Raw genomic sequence first — 17695 nt, 5'->3', positions numbered from 1 at the left:
CTTTGATGCAGACCACAGGGCCTCACCACTACTCCGATGTGCAAAATCCCTTCTTTCCCTTTAATGTGGGGAGGGCAGTGGAGGACCGGGGAGGGAGGTGCCCCAAGGGTTGGGTTTAGTGTGTGGCTGGCAGGCATGGAGCCGGGCTCACATCTCCCTTGGCCCCCCTGGGACTCTCATCCAGGACTTGGTTACAGGCATCCTCACGTTGTAGCTTCCCGCCCAGACCTCAGACCTCCACGGGGCCCGGCGGCCTTAAGTGCTGCTGCAGGAGCTGAATGTGGTGTAACAGCTTCTTCTGGTGGCCGGCCAGGGTGACCCCCAGGGCGGGCAGGTCTCTAGAGGGGGACAGAAGGGAAAAACAATTGGGGCCCGTGTCTCCAAGACCCTGGGCCCCACCCCTGGCCCTGGGCTGAGGCTCCCCTCCCAGACCCTCCTGGCTTACTCCAGGCTGAGCTGAGCCACATCACCGAAGGTGCAGAGGCCAGACTGGGAAAAGTTGTCCCGGTAGCACTCCAGGCCAATGGCCGACAGCCAGGCCTGAGGGGAGTCCAGAGATGGAAAGTCCAGGGCTACGGGATTCAGCAGGGCCTGGGAAGGTCTGGGAGGGAGGGGCAGGCAGGTCACAGTCTCCTCTTCATCCTTGTCCCCTCTGCTCAGTTTCCTCTGTGGGTCTGCATCAACCCTCCCTGGCTCTCCCGGGCTCTAACACCAAAGCTCCAGACCTGTCCCCAGGGCTCCCGCCAGCCTGCAGAGTGTCTGGCTTGCGGATCATCTTGTCAAATGCGGCCACCAGCTGGTCAAAGTGAGGTCGCTGGGTACGATCCTTCTGCCAAGTGTCCAGCATAAGCAGGTGCAGTCCAGGCGGACAGCCTGGAGGCGGGGGCAGCCGGAATTCCTGCTGTATTGCATTTAGCACCTGGGGATTAGAGGAAGAAGACAGTGCTGAGAGGCTATTGCTAGTGGAAAAGAATGTGTCGTTAGGGAAGCATGAGGCTGGAAAGGAGCTGTGAAACCCGTGAGGTCTTAGAACGCGAATGTATTCCAGGATGGAGGGCTTAGAATATTTGAGTCTGTGAGGCTGGTGGGTTGGACGGACAGGGGTGGGGAATCATCACTGTCCAGGTCATGAGCTCACCTCCTGGTCACTCATGTCCCAGTAGGGCCGCTCTCCATAACTCATCACTTCCCACATCACTATCCCGAAGCTCCAGACATCACTGGATGTTGTATGTTTCCCATGTGCGATGACCTCTGGAGCCGCCCAGCGGAGCATACAACTTGGGCCCTGCGGGATAAGGTTGAAAGTAACAATAGCAATAATCAGAGCCGTGGTCCTAGTTACTGAGCAGCTACTACGTGCTCAGATGGGCATTAAGGGTTTCACAGCAAGCATCTCGTTTAATCCTGTGATGACCCTGTATCACCGATGGCGTTGTCTCCATTTTTGCAGGTACAGGGGCTGAGACGTAGAGAAATACAAACTTGTGCAAAGTCACAGAGCTTGAGGGTGGTGTGTGGACTGGTATCCAGGGATTCTGACACTGGTCAGCATTAGGGAAGGGCAGGAGGTGGTTCTAGGGACTCCCCTCTCTCCCTCAGTGTCCTTAGTCCATTCCTGATGTCCTGCTGTGCCCCTTCGCCCTCGGTTTGCTCCACTACACAGGTGAGCTCCACCCCTTCAGACTCTAAGGTTCGCCACCTGAGGCATCCACCACCCTTGGTTCCAGCTTGTCCTCTGGCAACCCCCCCCCCCCGCCCCCGCCCCCAGCCTGAGAGAAGCCGGCCCCCGAGGCTGTGCCCTCACCTGAGGACTGCGGCCAGCCGAGTGGAGCCACTTTGCATGGCCACCCCACCCCCACCCCCGAGAGAGGCCGGGCCCCCGAGGCCATGCTCTCACCTGAGGACTGCGGCCCAGACGAGACACTTTGCACTCCAGGTGGCTGTTCACCAGCACGCTGTGAGCAGAGAGTGCGCGGTGCACGAAGGCGAAGCTGGATAGGTACTGCATAGCAGCGGCCACGCCCCGCTGCATGGCCACCAGCTGCAGGCTGCTGAACTGGCCCTCCCGCTGCTGGGGGATGGTCGGAGGGGAACAGAGGTCAGCAAAAGTGGCGGGGGGTGGGGGACGTAGACACATCACACAGACACACTGGCACCCCAGGGCAAGGGCCATTTGGAATCAGAATGGCCTGAGAATGAAGGCTGAAGACCCCAGAGGCAGGAGGGACCTGAGGGATGGGGCTATGGGTCCCAGACAGCTAAGAACTGCCCACTTTCCCGGCCCAAGCCTCCCGCCGCCAGCACCGCCTCACCACCAGCCTGACTGACCCTCAAGAAGCTGTCCAAGGGGCCCAGCTCCATGAGTTCCGTCAGCACCATGAAGGGCCGACTCCTGGTAACCACGCCTTCTAGCCGCAAGATGTTGGGGTGCTGAAACTGGCCCAGCATGGCGGCCTGGCCAAGAAAGGCCATCTGCAAACTCTCGGCGCCTCCGGTCCACAGGGCCTGGATGGCCACGGACTGCTCCCGCCATCCCCGGGGCTGCAGGCGGCCCCGGCGCACCTCCCCGAAGGAGCCTGGGGGAGCAGGTGTAGGCTGGGGGGGCTCCCCAGGAAGGACTCGAGGTGTCCTACCCTGTTCAGAAGGGACCCTCCTGGGACCCCCTTCCATGCCCTCCTCTGCTCCCATGCGGTACCTGCCCCAATGACTTCCTCGATCTTGATGTACGTGGGGTCGACCTCCCGGGCAAATTCTCGGATGGCCTGGCAGGGGTCCTCGTAGGTGGAAGGATCGATGTAGTACTTCACCCCAAGCCCTGCAGGTGTAGGGGGTGGTCCATGAAGAAGGGACGTCCCCACACACCCCAGGCTTGCTCTCTCACTTCCAAAGATGGCACCAAGGAGCTGCCCGCAACCTGGGGGGCCAGGCCCCACCCGGGGGTACCCCTGGACCATTCTCAGCTGTCCCAGACTCACTGTCCCATTCCTCCACCCCCTCGCGCCCCACTTCTTTCATCCTTCCTTCTCAGGCCTTCTGATTCCAACTCCCCCGCCCCCACTTCCCGGCCCCGCCCCCACTTCCCGGCCCCGCCCCCACTTCCCGGCCCCGCCCCCACCCCCGGCCCCGCCCCCACCCCCGGCCCCGCCCCCACTCCCCGGCCCCGCCCCACCCCCGGCCCCGCCCCACTCCCCGGCCCCGCCCCACTTCCCGGCCCCGCCCCCACTTCCCGGCCCCGCCCCCACCTCCCGGCCCCACCCCCACCTGGGCTGCTGTACTGCTGCAGCTGCTCCATGTAGCCAGTTCCACGCCGCTTCCTGGGGGACAAAAACCACAGTCCTGCAGTCACACTCCCGCCTGTCCCCTCCCCAGTCCACCCCACAGAGGCCAAGGTCCTGCCAGGGTTCTGGGGCGGGAGACAGCCAGACCGAGGGGCCAGGGCTGCTGGGGGTAGAGGGTGCTGGTGGGGGTTTCCCTGGGGAACTCCGGGGCTGTCAGGACTTGGGGGCATGTGGAGGGAGTGGTACCCGGCCGTGGCGGGGAGGGGCTTACCTCTGGAAGACGAGAGCCAGCACAGTGATGGCCGCCAGCAGAAGGAAGGCCAGCGCCCCCAGGATGGACCCAACCACCAAGGAAAGCCTCTCGGGAAGTTGAGCGGACAGCTCACCTGGAGAACCAGCCGCCCAGGGGCACAGGTGAGTAAGATCTCACATGCCGGAGCATCCTTCCCTCATGCAACCACCTACCTGCACCACCCCTCACCCCACCATGGAACTGAAGATCAAGGAGCAGACACTCTCCTGGTCTGGAGGGTCAGGGTGAAGGTACAAGGTCTGGATGGTCCCCAAGCCCTTTTCACCATCCCTTCGGGCTGCCCCCACCCCACCCAGGCCTCCCCTCACCTTGAGGCAGCGTCTGGAAGTAGACCTTGCCCCCGTAGGGGCCGTGGCCCGCGGCTGTCCGCGCCCGCACCTGGAAGCCGTAGATATGGCCGGGGCTCAGCTTCGTCACGGTGGCCGTGTTGGTCTCGCTGGTCAGGGTGAAGGAGTGGGATTCATCTTCTGCCTGGAGGGGGGCGACAGCCACTCACTCCCTGCCGGCCGTGGGGTCCTGGTCCCCCCGCCCGCCTCCCACATTCCCCACTCCCCTGCTGCAGGGCCCTGAGGCACCACTCCGGTCCCCCCACCTCTCGCCCCACTGTGGGGCCCCTGGAACTTCCCACCAGCCCCGCCAGGGGCGCCCTCTGCTCCCTACCTGGTCATAGTAGCGGAGCTGATAGTCCAGGATGTTTCCGTTGGTCTGGTCAGGCTGCGGCCAGGACACGGTGATGCTGTTGGAGGCGCGGCTCACCTGATGCACAGCAGGGACTGCGGAGGGAACTGGTGAGGGGGTGATATTAGTGGGGTTTCCACGGGCTGGAGAGCAGGAGTGGGGCACGGGGGCATTCTAAGGAGGAGACCGGAAGCTTAGGGGCAGCTGAGGCTCACCTGCGTGGCTGGTGCTTACATTGATGGCTGCAGCCTGGGGAGGGTCGGGGCTGAGCTCCGACACCCCGTTGACAGCCTGCACCTCCAGGATGTAGGGTACGTGTGGCCGCAGCCCCCCGATGAGCACGCGGCTCTCAGTCAGGCCCCTCTGGCGGGGGTCGAAATGCACCTCGTCCCTACAGCGGCGACAAGGGCCCTGGCCCCCGGCCCCTCCGCACTCCTTGCACACCACGTTGAAGAGCAGGTCCCCGCGGCCCCCAAGCTCCCGAGGCAGGCGCCAGTGCAGCATGAGGGCAGAGCCCTGGACCTCGAACCACAGCTCCTGGGGGGCTGACGGGGGGCCTGGGGAGACCGCGCGTGTGAGGCGGACAAGGACCAGGGAGTAGGGAGTTCCGGGGCGGGGGTGATGGGGGAAGGAAGAAGGAAGGAGGCAGTGGAGGGAGGGAGCAGGTGGGCCGGAGGGGAGCAGCAGGGAAAGGTGGTGGGGAAAGAAAGCAAGGACAGAGGAGGAAAAAGTCACTGCAAATGCCGACCAGCCACCCCTGTGCCCTCAGGCTCACCCTCTCCTGGCCCCATTGCATCCCAATTCCATCCCTGGGGTGGGTGGGGGACTCACCAGTGCAGGGAGCCTCTGGGGGGTCTGAACTGGCCCGGAAGAAGCCCTCCAGGCAGGGGCACACAGGGGCCGCTGGGGCCAGGGCGTGGCTGCGGGCAGGGCATGGTGAGCAGGGGGCATTCCCAGCCAAGGCTTTGTAGGACCCCCGAGGGCAGGCTAAGGGTCAGAGAAGGGAGCAGCCTCAGGTCCACTCTGCCATCCTGAGCCCCCTCAACACTGGCACTGCCATTCCCCCAGGCCTGCCGTTCCTCCCGAGATCTGCCTCTCCTCCTCACCCCTCTCCTCCCTCTCCGCCTCCTTCCGGCAGATCCTGACACGACTTCTGCCATTTTGCTGGGGGTGGAATTACATTTCCATTGATGGAAAAGGTCCTGTGTGGTGGGGGCTGCAGCAGGCCAGGCACTAGAGGCAGGGCCTGGTCTGCCTTCACAACCTGCCTCTGCAGAGGCTGTCTGCAGCCTGCACTCACAGCAGAATCACCCTGTTCAGTTGTACCCATTGCCTCCCGGGACAATGATCCATCCCTAGCTAGACAGCAAACGCAGACAAAGGGCCCCATCCCACAACAGCCCAGGAGTTCAACGCCCTTCATCGCCATCCCTTCAGAAGCCTGTAGCCTTGGGAGCCCCAGCAAGTGCTGTGGAATTCTCCAGAAAGTTCCAGAAGTTTCAGATGAGTGGATGAAAGCAAGCCTGGGTGCTTTAGGAAATAAATCTGGAGAAAACAAGGGTCCTTTCCTAAAACAGCTTATTGTTGACCTTTGGGCAGGGGGTACAAAATGAAGTGTGGACCCGTTCATGAGCGATCTCAAGTGCAAGCGAGCAGGGGTCTCACCTTGGCAGGCCTTGTTTCCCCGCGCAGGCTGGTGCCCCGGCTGGCAGCGGCAGCCCCCGACGGCAACCATCCACTTGCCCTCCCCGTTGCAGTGCAGCCTTGGGGGGCTGCCCGCTGCCTGGCCCCCTGCTCCATCCTCCTCCGGCTCCGCATGTGCCACACAGGTGCCCACGGCCGCCACCAGGGAGGCCCCCCCGGCCCCACTGGCCTGCGTCTCAGGAAAGGAGGCGAAGGCGCGGAGCACAGAGGGGCAGGCGTAGGAGAAGAGCTTGACGGCCACGAGGGCCAGGCAGGCCCCGGTGTCCTGGAAGGCCACGTAGAAGCCGCGCTGGGTCAAGGGCCCGAAGCTCCGCTCCTTGACATTCAGCTGCAGCCCTGCCCTCTGCCCGGCCCGCGGGGGGCCCACTGCCCAGGCGGAGGAGGCAGGAAAGCTCTCATCTGCCGCGATCGTGTCCACCTTGGTCCAGCGTTTGAGGTGCCAGGAGGAGATGCTGTCAGGGCCATCCGGCTCCTCGGCCTGGCGGTAGTAAAGCGTGAAGGTCTCCCGGCAGGTGCCCCCCGCCACGCCCAGGCTGGAGCAGGCCCGCACTGAGAAGTGCAGTCGGATGTGTGCCCGCTGGGCCCCTCGCCGCTCCACAAAGTGTGTCTGCAGCCAGTTGTCCTGCCCTGGGCCTGGAGCGGCCCCAGCCACATGGCATGCCTCAAAGGTCCGAGTCAGCCGTCGCTGGTCGTCCAGAACGCTCACTTCGTCCCACTGCAGGGAGGAACCACAGAGGCATGGTTAGCGGCTCCTGGGTCCATAGGGGGCAGGGACGTGGGGCATATCCCTTCCAGCCCATCTTAGAATTAAGCACATGCAAAGCCCCTGAAGTCCTGTTCCTCTGGAGGGCAGACCTCTTAGCCCAGCCATCTCCACTGAGGGTTTCCTCCCCAGAATCACAGAGCTTCTGAATGGGGCATGGGGAGGGGCAGCGGGCTCAGAACACAAGAGTAATACTCACCCCACCTGGTGGGTAGGTGAGCCAGCCAATCTCAGATGTCTCTCCAGTGGTATCCAGCAACACCTCTGCCCAGAGACAAGAAGCGACACTCAGTGGCCAGGTCTTCAGCCTGCAGGGCTAAGCCCACCCCAGCCCCACTGGGAAGAGAATTTTCCTCCCAGATTCATTTAAGTGACCAACAGGAGCCTGATTGTCTCCTGGGAGCCCTTCTCTGAAACTTTCCCCATACCTTTTCCTCTCTTGATGTCTCACTCTTTTCTGAATCCTTCCCACTTCCCACATGTGCTGGGTCTCTACGAGCAGGTGGGACTTCCTCCATCTCCCCTCCCCACTTACCTTCCAGAGCCAGGACTGAGGACACCAGGGCTAGAACCCACAGGCTGCTGACCATGCCCACCGCTCTGCTCCCTGGCGGGGCAGCCCCCTCAGCAGCCATGAGGCATCTTCAGGGCTCCCACCGTGGCCCTGCCACCACCCTGCTCCCAAGTGGGGCTGCCGCTTTGCAAGGCTGGAGTCTGCAGCCGAGCCTGCTTCCAGATACAAAGGAAAGAAGAGGTCAGTGAGAAGTAACTGCACTGCTTCACAGTTGGTACAGCCTCCAAAACCTGGCCCTGGGTCTCCCCCTGAAGCTCTCAAAGTGCCCCAGCACCAACCATGGGTGGGGCGAGCAGGAAGCCCAATCCCTCCTGACCTGTGTTAAGTCCACCATCTTGGGGGACCACATGCCCAGTTGGTCTACCTCCTACGCTGTGCGGGCGACCCATCTCTGAGCATCTGTGGCCCTCCCTGATCCAGGTGGCACAGTGATAAAGAATCTGCCTGCAAGGCAGGAGACGCGGGTTTGATTCCTGGGTCAGCAAGATGCCCCGGAGACGGAAATGGCAACCCACGCCATTATTCTTGCCTGGGAAATCTCCACGGACAGAGGAGCCTGGCAGGCTACAGTCCATGGTGTCGCAAGAGTTGGACATGACTGAGCTAGACAACTAAACAACTTAGAGCACAGGGTAGCTCTGAGCCAGTTGTACCCCTTTTCTTCTGGAAGGAGCTATTCAAGTTCTTTCTCTTCATTTATTCTCCTCCCTTCCTCCTAAGGTCGCCCTGTATAGAAAGTCAGAAGATGCTTCTCATTAAAAGCAGGGGAGTTACAAGCTACTCCTTCCCTGGGGGGACATGCGGTCCCCTCTCCCCAACACCTCCCAACGCCCATCAGACTTGGACACTCTAGGACATTTCAGAGAGGCAGTGAAGCGAGAGGGACCGCAGGAGAGCTGCGGGGTATGAAGGGAGGGAGGGTGCAAGAGCAGGCAGAATCTTTCTGCCTGTTAAAGCAGTCAGGATAGAGAAGGGATGGAGCTATTTAGGTCCTCTCTCTACAAGCAGCACGTTTTTTTCTCTGGCTTACAGAAAAATAAATGTATGCCCTTATATGCATAGAAAGATGCTCCCTAGCTTACTCACAATGAAAGGGAAGCATGCCATTTGTTCTATGAAATTAACAATGCCTGAGTAGGAGAAGGTGTGAGAAATAGGCTCTCTTGTATTCACTGTGGGTTCAAGTTAGTGTCTACTCTTATGGGTTCGAGTTGGTGTATACTCTTAGAAGGACCATTGGGGATGTCTATCTAGCAGGTTCATGTCTAAGAATTTGTCCTTCAGGTATCTATACCTGGAACCCTTTGCACAGATGTTGGAACAAGAATATATTTATTGCATCATTGTTGGTAAGGGAAAATACAGCGAAGTAACTGTTCATCAATAGAAAGATGACTAAAAAATTATGGCACAGCCTCCAAAAGGAATAAGGGCTAGTGTTTATGTATTGATAGATATGGAAACAATGCCCAAGTGAAAGTACAAAGTCCACTGCAGAGTCATATACAGTATGCTCCTCATTGTTAGCCTAAGAAGGCCCTACGTATATAATACATAGGTTTGTAAAGGGGTTTCCCAGATGGCACTAGTGGTAAGGAATCCATCTGCTAATACAGGAGACAAAAGAGATGCAGGTTCAGTCCCTGGGTTGGGAAGATCCCCTGGAGGAGGGCATGGCAACCCACTCCAGTAGTCTTGCCTGGAGAATCCAGTGGACAGGGAAGCCACGTGTGCCATGGTCCATGGGGTTGCAAAGAGTTGGACATGACTGAAGTGACTTAGCATACACACATGTATGTGAGGATCTTAAAGAAGGGTAGACAAAATCTGGGAAGAAAGGGAGAGGGAAAACATGAGGAATAACGCGAGAAACATTTATTCTCATATCCTCATTTTTTTCTTTCCTTGTCCTTCAGTTTTTAGAAATTTATTTTTAATTGGAGGCTAAGTCCTTTACAATATTGGGTTGATTTCTGCCTGAATGAATCAGCCATAAGAATACACATGTAGTCTCCCTCTAGAAACCGCCCCATCCCACCCCTCTAGCTTGTCACAGAGTCCCATGTCAAAAAATGGTACTGATAAACCTATTTGCAGGGCAGGAATAGAGATGCAGACATAGAGAAGAGACTTTGGACACATGGGTAAGAAGAGGGTGGGAGGAAGCACTGAAGCATGCACATTCCCATATGTAAAATAGATAGCTAATGGGAAGTTGCTATATAAACCTTTAGTTTTTCCAGTTTAAGATCTTGGGACTTCCCTGGTAGTCTAGTGCTTAAGACTCCTTGCTCCCAACGCAGGGGGTGTGGGTTGGATCCCTGGTGGGGGAACTAAGATACCACATGCCAAAGGAAATGGCCATAAATAAATTGATTAATTAAGATGAAACTATTAATGATAAAAATCTTGCATGCATATTATTTTTCAGTGATCATCAAAATTTTAAATCTGTAAATAGTAACTGTTTAGTGAAAAGTGGAAGTGTTGGTTGCTTAGTCGTGTCCAGCTCTTTGTGACCCCATGTACTATAGCCTGCCAGGCTCCTCTGCCCATGGAATTCTCCAGGCAAGAATACTGGAGTAGGTTGCCATTCCCTTCTCCAAGGTATCTTCCCTGACCCAGAGACTGAACCCAGGTCTCCCGTATTACACAGAGATTCTTTACCATCTGAGCCACCGGGGAAGCCCTATTATTATCTAAAAATAATAACTATTCAGTAAAATGAATCAAAATGTTCATGCCCTCAAAATGGTTTCTCAGGACTATGTGATAAGCTATGTTTTTATAGAAAACATTCTCCAGCCTTAAGAAGCACAACATTGCAGCTCACAAACACAGGACCAAGAGCTGTGGCTGCCTCCAGGGTCACGGTGAAGGAAAACGGGCTCAGACCTTTCTTTGCTTGTTGGTCTAAGGCGAGCTCTCTCTCTCCTTGCAACTGAGTCTCAAAAGCCTGTGAGTTGCAGAGTTGCATGGACAAGAGAAGTAGAGGCCATTGATTTCTCTTGAGAAGAAAACAAGAGGCACGTTGCTCAAAAGACTCAAAGATTGAGGGTAAAAATAAAAGCCAATCGGAAGTTGGAACCAAAAAAAAGTACACATTTCACAATGAAACTGAGACCAGACTATTAAACGACATTCTACTTTGACAAATGTGAAAATCATGATTTGATTCCTACCAGTCTCGCTTTTTTCAGTTAATGCTGGATGTGCTGTAATCCTTCAGTGTTATCTCCAGGTGATTTTCATGAAAAGACACCATCTGTACATCTGCATGGCCTGACATGAGTGAAAGTCTGCCAAGCGGCCACTAAAATTTACCTTTCAGGCCTCTAGAACACCATATGAGAAATAAAGAGTTCAGTTTATGGCGTATGGAGACAAGTAAGGAGCATCTGGAAATTTCCACCTTGTATACCTTGAACTTACACAATATTCTATGTCAATTGTATCTCAGTATGGCTCAAATGGTAAAGCGTCTGCCCGCAATGCAGGAGACCTGGGTTCGATCCCTGGGTCAGAAAGATCCCCTGGAAAAGGAAATGGCAACCCACTCCAGTACTCTTGCCTAGAAAATTCCATGGATGGAGGAGCCTGGTGGGCTACAGTCCATGGGGTCACAAATAGTCACACACGACTAAGTGACTTCACTTTCTTAAAGCTGGGGTGAGCGGGGGGAGAATCATTTCCATAAAGCAAATTATTACTAAGAAGCAGAAGTTATTTGCAAATACTGTCCCAAATGCTACAAAAATCATTCACAGATTATATTAATGTTTCAAAGAAGAACCAGATGGTAAAGTAAAAAGCATGGTCCCATAAACAATGGCTGTTTAAATGTTGATAGTTTCCGTATTTCAGTCCTCTTACATAATCCAAACATAAAACTAATAAATGGCAATTTTGCACAAAAAAAGAATTAAAAAAAATAATAAACGGCTGCTTAAGAAATGCCCTAAAGTAATTCATGGTGTGGGTACAACCCCCCTCAAGCCCCAATCTTAATGGCTTAATTTGAAGACATGCTTCACACACGAGAGTAGACCAGATTCTGTCCCACTCTCTGTTACAGAGTCTTTAGGAAAGCTGTTATCAAGAACTGAAAATGCCAGCAAGACGTCTTTAAACAGTGAAGGCTATTATACCATTCGGCCAGCAGATATTCTTTAAAATAGCCTCTTTCAGTCAGAACACGGATGGAATCTGGAATCTGTACAAAGACGAAACTATAAGCACTGTGTCTTCTTAAACTTATAATGAGACAAATAATCATGGAGAAGGAATAATGAACACTTTGGATACCAGGGAATTTTTGGAGAGACAGTGAAACATGAGAGGAAAAGATGCACACTGCCGATCACATCTGCTGTGAAGCATGGAACATACTAGAAGATGAATGGCCAAGCATCTGCTTTGATGACCAACAGTACAAGTAAATAGCTTGTGGCTCCAATAGGGTGTCTGCATAGCTTTAGTATGCATCTAGATGACAATGTGAAGCTGGCCTCTCTCCAGAAGATCCAGAAAAGAACAGAAGCAATTATAAAACAAGTTAAAGCCCTCAGTTACTAATGTCAAGAGGAATCAGGAAGAAAAAAAAAAAAAAACAATGAAGTGGAGACATCACATGTAGATTGCCGCAAGTAATTTTTTGAAATGTTACAAAGAACAAAGTATTCATTAAAAAGAAATGGTTGAGGACTTTCAAGTACCCAGAAGTGTACTTTTGCTGTTTGATGAGGACCTCTGTTAGATTCGGATCCAGAAGACAGATGGTTATAAATAAGTTTCTTCAGAAAAAAATTGTTGCTGAGTGAGACTAGGAAGTAAGGTCAGCTCTTATGTATCCAACCAACCAGATAAATCCAAGTCTTTTATTTTTTAATGTATAAAAAGAAACTGAGTGTATCTCTATGGCAAGGATAAAAATAAGGATAGAGGTAACATTACCAAGATATGGAGAAACTGCTGTCAACTAATTCCTGCCACTGCAGATTCTTTTGAAACAAGATTCAAAGGCAGAAATGTAAGTGACAAGAACACGCAGCTCCATTACATGCCTAGAATACAAAACAGGCAGGACTTAGAACCTGATGTTCAAAGGTGCCTTCAATGGCTGAGGACTAGGACATCTTTCAGCATTTGGTCCAGGAGGGTGCCCGGGGAGCAGCTGATCACATCCGAGCTGCCACACAGAGGGAGACAGGCCTCTGTAAGGTCAGGTCCCATCAGCCTCTTCCCTTCAACCTGTTTGAGATTTCTCTGTCTTCTCCAGCTCAGGTGGTCAGGGTTTAGAACTCCGCTAACCTCTGAAAAAGCAGAAGACTTTTCTCCATCAGGAAAACATTCACATTTCAGATGGGTACTGGCTTTAAAAATAAAAACACCAGGAGCAGCAGAAATGTGGATGTAAAACGATAGCTCAGAAAATGAGACTGATTAGACCAAGTTTCTTGTGATAAAAATTGCATTCCATGACCAGATCCGTTTTTGTTATCTTTTTTGTCTCAGCTCCTTATCTGGTTATACCATTTTCTATCTTTTGGATACAGTAAAAACACTATAGCCACAAGCTTGGTACATTTTTTTAGTTTACTAAAAACATGGCAGTTTCATAACATCAGGATTGTATTTTGTTTTCACAAACTGGCAAAGATTAAAGATGTGTAGAGTCTTAGCTTATAAATCATAGCTTATGAGAGTTGTTTTCTATAGAAATGAAAGATTTAAAAATACATGAGTAAACCTGTAAGAATTTAAAAAGTTAACTGTGCTCACATTAAAATGCTAAATGTGAAAATTTATGAACAAACCAAGCTGACTTAAATATAATTTATGTACCTGGATTCATAAATTGTAAAAATTAAGTAATATAAGGCCAATGAGCTTGGAGGAAGGTATGGCAAAAGATATATAGGGCCATTAAAACTGGTTACTGTAGGAGGTAGAAATGGAGGATGGGGGGGCCCTTATGAACTGTCTCTTATACATACTTGAATTGTTTTTCTTGTTACAATGAGCATATCTTATTTCTATAATTAAAGCAAAATCTCACATTTAGAATCTAAATATAAAAGGAAAATATTTATAAAACCTCAATTACTATAACATCTTTACAATTTATCTCCCTGCCTTTGGCCTTTAGGTTTCAAAATATCTAGAAATTTTCAGATATCTGGTGAAAGCAGATCTAGAGAGACAGTAGGATCTGGGAACGGATGAGTGAAAGGATGTCAACAATAAAAGCAAATAACTTTTATCCCTTTAAGCTTCTCTCCCAAGAAATTGAAATTGTCCCATGATAATGCCATGTTTGTCAGTGATGTCAAGCACTGATGACATCAACGATGTCTCAGTGATGTCAAGACCTGCAACTTCAAAGAGAAAGAGAGGCTCAGAACACACACGGGGCATCACTGAACAGAGGCAGAGCAGCCTGCCTGCCAGCAGGGTGAGACGAGGTCCCGAGGGCAAAGAGGCCAATGGTTTTAAGTGGCCGGTGTGTCTGCTGTGGTTGCTGAGCTGGTCTGCACACCTGTTAGTCGCAGGGCCAGCGTGGGAGGGCCCTGCACCACGGGCCCTATCCTCTGTCCTGTTCTGCAGCTGTTAAATGCGCAGGAAATTCCAGTATAATCCTTGCTCAGCTTACTGCTACAGCCTCTGCCCTTAATCTCCACCTTGGATATGGGCTTGGTAGCTGTCTCTCCAAGCTCCGGCCACCCGCCTTGAAAAGGATCCTGGTGGCCTTTAAGGAGACATATAGAGCCCACAGTGAGGAGGTGGCTTTCCTCCGGTGCCTCTGGCCCCTGCCGCCTGGGGCCGGAGAAGCTGATGCATGGATTACCTAGCAGAGGACAGTGCTGGGTCTCTGGAGGCCTGCAGCCCCAGAGAATGTCCCCCAGAGCACGTAGATGCAGAGAAATGTGCCTCCCACTCCCTGGCTGGCTGTGGAGCTGGGGGAGGCTTTTAAGATGCAGGCAGTGTCTGGGTCTAGCCAGACAGCCATTTAGAATGAGCCACTCAGGCTTGTACCATGGGGTGGAGGGGGGGGCGGCGAGGGGATACGTGTGGCCCCAGGAAAAGGGCATGAAGGAGGGTGTTGGGGCCATCGGTACATATGCAGGAGAGATGAGTAAGTGGAAGATGGTGGAAGAAAGCCCATGAGTGCCAGGAACAGTGCCTGTGAGCTCAAGTGTGAGAGTGTGTAATGGAGTGTATATGAGGTAAAACGGGTGTGAAGCAGGAGAGCGTGCTGGGTGTGAGTGTGTGTGATAGCAGGAACATCCCTGCAGATCCCAAGTGTGGAACAGGAGAGTACATGCTGAGTGTGTGTGTGTGTGTGTGTGTGTGTGTGTGTGTGTGTGTGTGTGTGTGTGTGACAGCAGGCACATCCCTGCAGATCCCAAGTGGCCTGCATGCGAGTGGCAGACGCCCATGAGCCCTACCCTCTCGCCCTGGGTCTGCCCCTACTCCGCCCCTAGTCAGGGTCTCAACTGTGTTCTGTCCCAGGAGCTGCTTCTGTGGAAACACCTGGACTAGGAGAGGAAGGTAAAAGGGGAGCGAGGAGAAAGAGAAACTTCAGGCTCAAAGCCCCCCCAGACCTCAGCATCCCCTTTCCACCTAGTGAGGAGTGCCCTGGGGACCCAGGGCCCAGGGCCCAGGTCTGGAGACAGTGATCAGCTGGGAGGGGAAGGAGGGGTGGTCCTGCCCTTCCCACGCTCAGCCCATCACTGCCTGTTGCTCCCCTGCACTCTGATGAGAGCGGCCAGTGCTGGCCATCTTCTCGCGCCCCTCGTGAACCAATAGACTCTGAAAGAGTCCTCTTCCCCAGGCCACTAGGTGGGTACATAGGAGCCCTCACTCTGATCTTTCTGCACCAAAAATGTGCACTGCCCTGAATAAGCCCAGCTGCCCTTCTGAACAGTACCTGGCAAATCTGAGCACCCCAGCACCCATGACTTGGGCAGTTTTCCTGCACTGCCCATGTCCCACGGCTCCTTTCCCACCGAACCAGCATCTCCCCTTTCTAGCGCCTGAGTCAAGTTGCCCAGGCGGGCGCAGGGCCTGGGGTTAACTGATTGGCAACAGGCCCAGCGGCTTCTCTCCCTGGGCACTGCCAGGGACATTACAACATCAGCTAGGCTGGGCCCCTGCCAGCTCCCCCAGGGATGGGAGGAGAGAGAGTGCTAGACAGCCAAGATTGGTGGGTGCGGGTGCTGGGCAGGCAGGGCCACGCACCCAGATGTAAAGCGAGGGGGTGGAGTCCGGGGAGCAGTGAGCAATGACTTTGGTTGCAAGTTGGGGTTCAGGGCTGGGGAGCAGGAACCCAGCTTTCCCTCCACTCCAAGGCTCCTGGGTGGTGAGGGGGGTGGGGGGGCAGGATAGGCTGCGGGGAGCTGGGGGCAGGTGCCCATTCAACCTCCATGCTCCTCCCAGCTCCACTGGGATTGGAGAGATGCCATCGGAGTCAGAGTGGGTGGGCAAGCCTCTTCAGAAGGCTGGGAGCCGCCTCCTCCAGGACCCCTAGCTCAGGACCCCTGATGTCAGAACCAACCAAGTGTCTCCAGAAACACAGTGGGGGACAGCAGCAGCAGGGTTAGGGGGGTGTCACTATGGCTGGGCACAGGCAGGGGTTGGGTGGGGTGGGAGCCAGGTGGGCCAGTTACACACCCATCACAAACCTCGCTCTCGCGTGGGCTGGGGGATACTCAGCGCTCCCCCAGGAGGACCCTCGGATCTGCAGAGGCCCTGTCTGGAGGGGCCCTCGACTTCTGCATCCCTGTCCCCCGGCACGCCGGCCCCCGCCCCCCAACGCCGCCTGCGACCCCCTGGCTCACCTTCGCGCCGGCCGCAGGCTCCGCAGGTCTGCGCCCTCCCCGAGGCCCCGCACTGGAGGCGCGGCTCTGGGCGCTCGCCCGGCGCCTTCCGGGTCTCCGCTCGGGCGCGGGGACCCCCACCCCTCTCGGCGGCCAGGATCCACACGGCGCCGAGGGTCTCAGGGCTACGAGGCGGCCGGGGGGCGGCGGCCGGCGGCAGGGGCTGCTCCGGAGGCGGGGCGCCGGGGATGGTGCGGAGCCCGCGTCGCGCTCGTCGCAGCCGCGCTGGGTCGCGGGGCTCGCCGCCCGCTGCTCTGCGCCCGAGCGGCGGCTGCAGCGAGCGCAGCCCGGCCCGCCCCCTCCGCGTCCCTCCCAGCCCCGCCCGCCCCTCTCCGGCCCCTCGGGCCGCCCTCCCTCTCCCCTCTTCCGGGGCGCCCAGCCCGCCCTCCCGGGCCTCGGCAGCGAGTGCGCGGCCCGGGCGCGCGGGGGAGAGCGGGGTGGCGGCGCGGGGCTCGCCCCGGGCCCGCTGGTGCGCCCGGCCGGTGGACGTGGGCGCGGAGGATGAAAACCGGCCGGGCCTGGGGCGGGCGGCCGGGAGCGGGGTGCTAAGACCCCGGGGCGGGCGTGCGGGCTCCGGCTGCCGGAGAGCAGCGCGACTGGTACCCAGGGCAGGGCAGGGGCCCCCTCGCCCCCTCGCCTCCCCGGCTCTTCTGCTTCAACTCTAGGAACTAAACCCACTGTTTTAGTTCCCACTCAGATTTGAATTAAGGTGGGCGTGAGCTGAGAAAAAGAGAAGAAAGTGGGTGGAGGGAAAGACAAACTGAGAATCTGGAGGGTGCGGGGGCGGGCGCGGGGTGGGGAGCGCTGGATCGGCAGGCAGGGCCGACAAGAGGCTCTGACTGAGCCTTCTTCTGGGCGCCGGTGACCCCGTATCTTGCTCGGCGTTGGGACTTCTGACTCCACTCTCCATCCCTCCATCCTCCCTCCAGGGCAGGGAAGCCTGGGTCTGGAAGGGGAGGTCCTGAAGTCGCTGCCAGGCGCTTACAGGGCCGGGGCAAGTCGCTGCACCTCTGGGTGCCTCTCCCTAGAGAGAGCCTCCCCACGCAGTGAGAGGCGGTGGGAGGTCCTCTCTGCGGGTGCCTGGAAACGTTGAGGAACCGAGGGGGGCACCGCGAGGAAAAAAATGTTCGTGCCCACCAGGAGCCTCCTCTCAAACCCGGGATGGGACTGGGGGGAGGGAGGGTCCATTGTTCCGGTCCTCCCAAGGCAGAGCCGAGGTCTTCCAGCGAAGTGTTGCTACCACCTGCTGGCTCTTTCAAAGAGCACAAGCATTAGGGGGAGTCTGGCCTCCCCTGCCCCAGCTCTTCGTATTACCCTGTCTTTCGCCAGTCGCCTATCTTCCCCGTTTATTCAAGGCCCCTTTATTAAGGCACTAGCTGCAAATGGGCTGGTCAAAACTGGTACTCGAGGAGCCTTCAGAAACGCAGGAAAATTGTGAAAGAGGTCTGTGAGCCAACAAGTACAATAGGCAGAACAATGAAAGTCTTCAGGACGCACCTGGGA

General features: G+C 55.6%; 1 protein-coding gene across 3 annotated transcripts; it reads right to left on the bottom strand.

Annotated features, from left to right (window-relative positions):
* Positions 1 to 39: 39 nt before the first annotated feature.
* On the bottom strand, positions 40 to 16450 carry EPHB6 (EPH receptor B6). Of its 3 annotated transcripts, none has more exons than XM_042248951.2 (17): positions 16154 to 16450; positions 7275 to 7468; positions 6939 to 7003; positions 5938 to 6691; positions 5104 to 5259; positions 4488 to 4829; positions 4255 to 4379; positions 3903 to 4065; positions 3553 to 3667; positions 3265 to 3317; positions 2699 to 2818; positions 2332 to 2579; positions 1901 to 2074; positions 1139 to 1288; positions 726 to 919; positions 446 to 601; positions 40 to 338 (listed from the first exon to the last, which is right to left on the bottom strand). In XM_042248951.2, exons 2-17 carry the CDS (start codon positions 7372 to 7374, stop codon positions 230 to 232), a joined length of 3024 nt encoding a protein of 1007 aa, XP_042104885.1. In that variant the 5' UTR covers positions 7375 to 7468; positions 16154 to 16450; the 3' UTR covers positions 40 to 229. The 3 variants fall into 3 exon arrangements, with proteins under 3 accessions (XP_042104885.1, XP_027824688.1, XP_042104886.1); XM_027968887.3 differs by having other exon boundaries at positions 7275 to 7465; XM_042248952.2 differs by lacking the exon at positions 446 to 601 and having other exon boundaries at positions 7275 to 7465.
* Positions 16451 to 17695: the final 1245 nt, after the last annotated feature.

Source organism: Ovis aries, chromosome 4 (assembly GCF_016772045.2).
Source record: "Ovis aries strain OAR_USU_Benz2616 breed Rambouillet chromosome 4, ARS-UI_Ramb_v3.0, whole genome shotgun sequence".
NCBI classification, from domain to species: Eukaryota; Metazoa; Chordata; class Mammalia; order Artiodactyla; family Bovidae; genus Ovis; species Ovis aries.
This window is presented reverse-complemented; position numbering and strand designations above follow the sequence as displayed.